The 8,311-nt window shown below is 41.4% G+C and overlaps 1 protein-coding gene across 1 annotated transcript in view; it reads right to left on the bottom strand.

Annotated features, from left to right (window-relative positions):
• Positions 1 to 969: 969 nt before the first annotated feature.
• The window catches only part of METTL24 (methyltransferase like 24), a 124,033-nt gene continuing 116,691 nt past the window's right edge, over positions 970 to 8,311 (bottom strand). The window contains exon 5 of the mRNA XM_052645709.1: positions 970 to 1,284. Within this exon, the coding sequence (XP_052501669.1) occupies positions 970 to 1,284 (315 nt within the window). The remainder of the gene's footprint in view (positions 1,285 to 8,311) is intronic.

Here is an 8,311-nt window from a genome sequence, read left to right as displayed (position 1 = left end):
ATGCATTCTCTGCTTAATTTTTTAAAATATATAAAATATATACAGTGTGTTTGGTATTACCACACTGTATCTGTCCCAGGAAAAAGAGAGCACCTGGCCCTCAGGCCACAGGCATACAATGAATGCCAATTGGCAGAAAGGAAAATCTCATTTAATCTTAGAGATAATTTTAGAGATAATTTTTTTTTTTTTTAATGACACCATAGGCAAGTCTGTAGTTGAAAAACCGGGTTTGAAGACACTCAAATTCTGTGTTGTATTTAGTTTCATGGGAACAGAGGGGATTTAGGCTGAACATAAAAAGAATCCTGACTTGAAGAACATGATAGTCTAGTCTTTCTTACTCAGTTACAGAATTTGGTGTGTCTGCATTCCTAGAAATCAGAATCAGTGTTTCTTATAAAGTCACAGCATGGCCTCAGCAAAGGTTGAGGAGGAATGATTGAAATCTACAAGGCTGTAAAGAATGTTATTGACACAGTGAACAAGAAAATCCTTGAAAGAGGTGAGTGAATAGCAAGTGAAAGGCCTTATTTTAAACAGCAGGCTACATATTTAAGGATCTCATCAACCCAATAAAAATAGAAATGTTATATAATTTCTTTTTCATGGTGGTGAACTCATGGTTTATAGATACATAATTAATTTTAGGGAAAACTGAGATAAATGGGGGATTATCTTCCAAACTGAGGTGAGGAAAGACAAGCATTTCCACTCTGTTGGAGGCAAATAGGCAAAGAGCCTGGGTTTGGGCAGATGGCTGTTGACTCCTATGTCTGTCCCCTCAACATGTATTAACTGTTTCCCTACCATGTGCCAAGCTACATGTACTACAAAGGTAATAACACAACCTCTGCCTCAAGCAAGTCACAGGCTAGTGGGAGACTAGACAAGTAAACCAGTAACTAGAATCATGGACATGTTCCCTGCTGCAAATATTTCCTTGAGTTCTTGATGAGATCCTGTGTCCTATTTCCATCTTGTATTCACCCAACCCAGAGTATAACAGCTACTTGCATTGAAAATATCTTTTTTCAGGAAAAGCTGAGGTTTAGATAAATCTTTGTAACTGTGAAAAAGCCTGAAATCCTGTAGTTCTAACTCTTTGAGGAGGCTGTACCAGAACCGCACAACACTGCTGTCACTGCCACTGACCTCAAACCCGGGCCAGTGGAGATGGATCTCAAAGATGAGCTGTCCAATTTGTTCGAGGACATCTTCCAGAATAAGATTTTCCAAAACTTTCCATTCTGCGCTCTCCAGATCTGCTTTGAGAACATCAATCTGTAACAAAATGATGAAATGAGATTAGCAGAGTCAGTAAATATTGTTAAAAATACCATTGCTATCAGGAGCATCACCATATAGCTGCTTCCCAGAAGAGCAGATATTTTCAAATTTTAGAGTTAGAAGTCTTTTTCAAATGGCCACTTATGACACGACTCTCTAACCTCACTCCACACACAAATCATGATGGACCCTCTTACTCTCTGCCCAGTGGGCATGGACATCCCAGAAGGAAATGCTGGAGCATATATATCTCCATGTCCACAGTTTCTCCCCAGCAACCAATATGTTGCTTAGGGGAACTCAGTCCTGGCAGAATGGTGGCCTATAGGGAAGGACTGGCAGAGGGCCATTGCCTATAGAAACCACCTCAAAAACCTTGACAACTCCTTTCCCCCCACCAATTTCATCAGGATTGAAAGCTATACTAGACTTGGGAAAAAAAAAAAAAGTATTAACAGTGACTTTTTTAAAAAGTATATGCCAGTATAGCATTCTAAGAAAAAATTAATAAAACCATTCCCTGTTCATTTAATGAACACAAGTTCACATTCCAGGTGAGATGGAATACAGGATGAAAAGTAGGATGGGAGAGAGTTTACCATTAAGTTATGAGAAGGATTTCCTTTCTGCTGGCTTTGCACAAAATCCATTAGAAAAACAGAATACCAGACACCTCCAGAAAGCAATGAAAGCTAATTACTTACCAAATGCTTCTATATCCTGGCACTATGCTAAGTGCTTCACCTTGCAATACTCATTTACTCCTCTCAACAGTTCTGCAAGGGTGTATCCCTATTTAAACTTGAGGAAATCAGGCTCAGAGAGTAACCCATCCTTGGTCACACAGTTGGAGAGACAGTGGTGAAACATGAATTGAGTCTGTTTATATGGCCCATGTTCTTAATCATGACATGAAATTGAATTCCCATAAACCACAAAAGGAAAAATGGTAAATCAGAATTCCTAAAAGGCTTTTGCTTTGGAAAATAAGGTGCTACTGGAGAGGGAGTAAGGGTCACTGAGTCCAAGTATTGTTATCAGCATCACCATTTTACACTGGAAAGCAGAGCACTTTCCTGCTTGAAGAATCACTTTCCCACATACATTATCTCAGCAAAATAGCCCTCTAGGTAGGCAAGGATTTGGTAAAAAGGACTTTTCTGCTGCCAAGAAATGGGGGAAGGGGGAGTAAAGGGGATAATTTGACCACACAGAAGAAGGCTAGCACATTCAGACACAAACTGGAATAATTAAGATGGAGGGAATCACTGCAATAGAACAAAGCCTACAGTTCCAAGAGGTGACAACAAAACCCTAAACAGCTCTGCAGGAAGCTGCCAAATGAAGTTACCAAAGTCCTGCCATGAAAGTGACTTTTCAGAAGGATAGACAAGAAGCAAGACCAGTCCTGCCCCAGCTTCTCCTTTCTCTCTGTGCGTGTCTATTTGACAAGTTTCTCATTTGCAGCTGAGACATGAGGTTGCCAGTGGTAAAATTCCTTATGTGATTTCAGAATTGACTGGAGAAGTTAACATGGAGTTTAGATACAATTGCTCTAAGAAAATGATCTTTGCCCAGCATCCTGAGACCCATCAGGAAAGGCTTTCACTCTCTTGCCTTGAACAGTACCTCCTGGTCCACCAGGAAACAGTGAAGGTAACAACCTAAAGACTATCAAGAGGCCTTGGAAAAACTGCTGCTGCTGCTGCTGCTGCTAAGTTGCTTCAGTCGTATCTGACTCTGTGCGACCCCACAGACGGCAGCCCACCAGGCTCCCCTGTCCATGGGATTCTCCAGGCAAGAACACTGGAGTGGGTTGCCTAGATATCCATAAACCAGCTTTTTTTCTTAAATTCAATGGTTCTAAAATCAAAGAGAAAAAGTTTTAAAAAAACAAAAACAATCTTCTTTTCTAAAAGGAACTGACCAAAGGCAGGTTCCATGTGAACATACACAAGGCTGGAATAATTCTCATGACTTGGATACAACAGAGCTAATTCATTCTTTTGTCATTTCTGCTGCCCTGGTACATCATTGGCTTTGTTTAAGCTTTGAAGTTTTAAGCAGAATATTCCTGAATTAGGATAAGTAAGCTGCTGAAAGAAATATTAAATCAAAACTTCACAAAATTTTCTAATTTATACAGAAAATATCCAAAACTCAAAGCCAACATTTGTTGTGTCAATTCACACAGTGCAGAATTTCTTAGGTTTCTTTATAGATTCATTTTTCACCTTGACTTTCTCTGAGTTTGAATATATTGAATGTGATCTATAAATTAAAGAATTAGAGGGGCAGGATCAGCCTAAAATTTAATCAGCCTAAAATTGACCTAAAAACTATACTGGTGAATTATAGGGGAGTATGCCTAACATATTCTTTCCAAACATATTTTTTAAATAAGCTATCAACATACCTAACACATTCTTTCTAAACATATTTTTAAAATAAGCTATTAATCAAAAGTTATAAGCAACTAGGAAAAAATAATTAGGTTAAGTCATAGCAAATATATGCTTTCTCTAGAAATTCAATTTTCATTTACAAAAAGTATTTCAAATATGACCACACTCCCCTACCCCTTTCTGAATCCAGTGACAGAATTCTCCACTTCAATCAGAATGATATAGGTTGATCTCAGTCATGCAGCCCAGGGGGAACACAGCACTGAGGAGGACACAGCTCTTTCCTATCTTCCAGCCTCAGAGCGCAGATAGCCAAAAAGCTGTGAAAAAAACATGGTCTTCTCTTCCACGGTGCTTTTTCTATTTCTTGCCTTTTAGAATGTTCTATTACCACAACAATTTTGCAAGTGTAATTTCCAATATTACTGCATAATGCACCCAGTATTATTGTTATTATAAGGTGCTAAACATCTCTGAATAAGATATGCCACTTTTAACATTTTAATATCAGCTTTCAACAATTATGGCACTAAAAATCATGCAAATTATTATATCGGAATAATCAAGTGCCAATCCTAATACAGTTAGGTTAAATCAGGTTTCTTGAAAAAAAAAAAAACAACTGAATGTTAGCTCTCTGTAAACTCTGGAGTAACCAAAGACATAGTCTCAAAGAAAGTAGATAAAGCAGCCTACTTAGCATAACTTCAGAGGTCCCATCAAAGTTACCTCCTTTTCTTTGTGCCTGAAATATATAATAAGTCACCTTTAATAGAACTTTTTGAGGAAATGAGAATTTTAATTTTAACTGGATTAAGATGTGAGGCTATCTGACAGCTCCTTCTTCATGGGCACAAGTTTATTCCTTGTTCATCCACCCAGAACTGCAAAGATGAGAGGAAAGGGGGGTTGGTGGTAAAGTTCATTGGCATAACTATTAGCTTGCTAGATCTGCTATAACAAAGTGCCACAGACTGTGTGACTTTAACAACAGAAATTTACTGTCTCAGAGTTCTGTAGAATCAAGGTGGTTGGTTCCTCTGAGAGCTATAGAGGCTGCTTTGTTTCATGTCCCTCTCATAGCTTCTGGTGGTTTGCAGGAAATCTTTGGCATTCCTTGGCCTCTGCATGGTTCTGATCTGTCTTCATCTTACACAGTGTTATTCCTGTTTCTGTAGTCCAAATTTCCCCTTTATAAGAACACCAATCATACTGGATTAGGGACCCACCCTACACCATTACGACTTCACTTAAACTAATTATCGTCTGTTTTGACCCTGACCCTATATTTCCAGTTAAGATCACATTCTGAGGAACTAGGAGTTGCGACCTCAGCATATGCATGCGGCTTTGGGTGGGGGGAGTGGCGGGTGGGTTGCTACTGCTATAGAGCTTCGGCAAGGTAGTACGTGTTCAGGAGCCCATTTCCTGGGGCCAGTGCCTAGGGAAAGTGTCTTGCACCACAGATCTAAGCGCCAGCAGCTATCTGAGGGAACTGTGGGTGTTATCCTGTCCGTCCCTACCCCACCCAACACTGGAAGTTCCAATCTTGCTAAGTGTCAAACCCAAAGCAGATCAATAAGCCTCCAAAGCCAATTAAAACCACCATCATAAAACCCCTATGCTTCAATCCCTGGGTCCTTCTCAGCCACACAATGAGGCCTAGCAGGTGCAGCTTGTCTTTGATACCTTCCTGTTCCCTAACTCATTCCTTTCCCTCCTCTAGCACTCCTCCAAGTAGGCAACTTCCTCATGCCTACACTCTCCACCTACGTCTTTTCCCCTTCAAGAGGGGCCTCCAGCAGGGTAGGCAGAGTTTGTTACATGCCTGCAGACGAGCGAGAGGGCAAAAGTGGAAGCTGCAACATCTTTAAAGGCCTGGGTTTGGCAATCACCAGCATCATTTCTGCAGATGCCCTTTTGAGAGGAGGAGTGGCCTATACAGAAAGAGTGAGATGGTCATTGTTCATGGCCACGTCTGCATATACTTGACCTCAATCATCGAAAAAAATATTATTCTATATGCAAATCCATGAATGAACTACAGTATTACCATAGACGTGAGCCTTAACTGGACACAAGCAATACTCCAGGAAAACTGAATAATAAGGCATTTATTCATCAGAATATTATTAAGGAAAAGACATTAGGGAATTCCCTGGCAATCCAATGGTTAGGAACCCATGCTTTCACTGTCAAAGGCCTGAGTTCAATCCCTGATTCGGGAATTAGGGTCCTCCAAGCCGCTCAGTGTGGTCCCTCCTCCCCCCCAAAAAGGCAGGTTAATTAAAACATGGCATTTTCTATTAGATCTGGCTTTCTTTGGAAGCTGACAGAGAATCTGGGATATCCAATGGATTAAGGATGAATAATAAAGAAAATTCTGAAAAGAACAAGTATATGTATAAGTCCTAGATATTATATCAGTCTATTAGTGCTACTATAACCAAATACCACAAACTGAGTAGCTTAACATCAAAAATTTGTTTTCTCACAGTTCTGGAGGCTGGAAGTCCAGGATCAAAGTGTAAACAGATTTGATTTCTCTGGAAGCCTCTCCCCATGGCTTGCTGATGGCTGCTTCCTCACTGACCTCACATGGACAACAAGGACATGGTCCTCTCCTCTGTATCAGGAGCACTCCTGCTATCTCTTCCTCTTCTTACAAGAAGAGCAGCCCACTCTAACAACTTCAACTAACCTTAATTACCTCTTTAAAGGCTCTGTCACCAAACATAGTCATATTGAGGGTGAACGCTTCAATCTGTGAATTTTGGTGGGGAAACAATTCAGTTCATAACAGATATAAAACAGGTACTTTTGCTGTACACTATTTAGAGGCAACCAGTATCTCTTCAAAAAGAGTTTTAAAATCCATCCCTGTTATTGCTAACGCAGGCCAGCTGCCGGAGAAGACCAGCAGTTTCTCCTCCATTGTTTTGTTTTTCAATCACTCAGTCACGTCTGACCCTTTGTGACCCCATGGACTACGGCACGCCAGGCTTCCCTGTCCTTCGCCATCTCCCAGAGCTTGCTCAGACTTGTCTATTGAGTCGGTGATGCCATTCAACCATCTCATCCTCTGTCACCCTTTCTCCTCTTGCCCTCAATCTTTCCCAGCATCAGGGTCTTTTCCAATGAGACAGTTCTTCGCATCAGGTGGCCAAAGTATTGGAGCTTCAGCTTCAGCATCAGTCCTTCCAATGAATATTCAGGACTGATTTCCTTTAGGATTGACTGGTTCATTCTCCTTACAGTCCGAGGGACTCTCAAGAGTCTTCTTCAGCACCAGAGTTCGAAAGTATCCGTTCCTCAGCGCTCAGCCTCCTTTATGGTCCAACTCTCACATCCATACATGACTACTAGAAAAACCATAGCTTTGACTATATGGACCTTTGTTGGCAAAGTGATGTCTCTGCTTTTTAATACACTGTCTAGGTTTGTCTTCCTCCATAACTAACAGCTAACTCCAGTGCTGGGTGGTAAAAATGTGAGCCACCTCACATTAATTGAAGGCGAGTCATAGACACTGTGGCAGATTTTATTTTCCAAAGATGGTCTCACCATTAAATCCCATCTCACATGCTTTTCTACAATATGGCCTCAACCTTCCTCTCACCAACAGATGAGGTTGATGTTCCCTCCCCAGGGATGGCTTCTTGGGGTGGGCAACCTGCATAGTCACATCAGGCCCCACACTTAGAAGGGCTCAACATTTGGTTTCATGCTCTACTGTTGCTGACTTGAATTTCTTAATACGTTTTGAACAAGCGACCCTACACTTTCACTTTGTACTCAGCCCCACAATTATGTATCCTGTCCTGTGATCCTGCCCTTGAATATTGATGGACTCATGACCAGTGACTACTAAAGTATGGGAGAAGTGACTCTAGGTGATGATTTCCAAGCACAGGCTTATGTTCACTGATTCTCTCTCTCTTAAAAACTTCAGCCACAAGGCAAAGTGTCCAAGTGCCCTGAGGCCATCATGCTATGAGTCCAAACTAGCCCTTGCAGAGAGACCACACAAAAGAGACTCTGAATCAATTGCAGAGAGTGATGCCTGACCAACCCGTTTCTCCAACCATCATCCAACGGCAACCTGACAAGAGACTCTGAGCCAGAACCACCTAGAAAAGCCCTCCCCAAACACTGACCCCCAGAAACTGGGAGAGATCAATTACTGTTGTTTTAAAAAACTTAAGTTTTGCGGGTGACTCATAATGTAGCAGGAGATAACTAGAACAGAGACTGTGGGGCCCTAAATGGGAAACCTTAAAAAAACATGGGTTAGTTTTGCCGTGGGAAACTAAGATGGTGCCTGGCGGAAGAGATAGGGGCGTGGTCTATGTTAAAGTTTTTGATTGGCTCTCTTGATTTCCGTGCACGTGGACAGCAGCGTGATCACCATAGACTCCTGTTATAATGAAGGCACATGATGATTTGACCTTTAACGTGATTGGTGCAACTATGGAAAGTCCCTAGCAAAACCCCCCTGCTTGCCTATATAAACCAAGAGTTTGTGGCAATAAAGCGGAACTGCTCCAACAGAACCCCTGTCGCGTCTGATTGTCTCGCTCGCTGAGGGGCTGGGTTGGTGGACAGCAGGCTCAGCT

This window comes from Budorcas taxicolor, chromosome 9, assembly GCF_023091745.1.
Source record: "Budorcas taxicolor isolate Tak-1 chromosome 9, Takin1.1, whole genome shotgun sequence".
NCBI classification, from domain to species: domain Eukaryota; kingdom Metazoa; phylum Chordata; class Mammalia; order Artiodactyla; family Bovidae; genus Budorcas; species Budorcas taxicolor.
The sequence above is the reverse complement of the archived record's forward strand: the minus strand, read 5'-3'. Positions and strand labels throughout refer to the sequence as shown.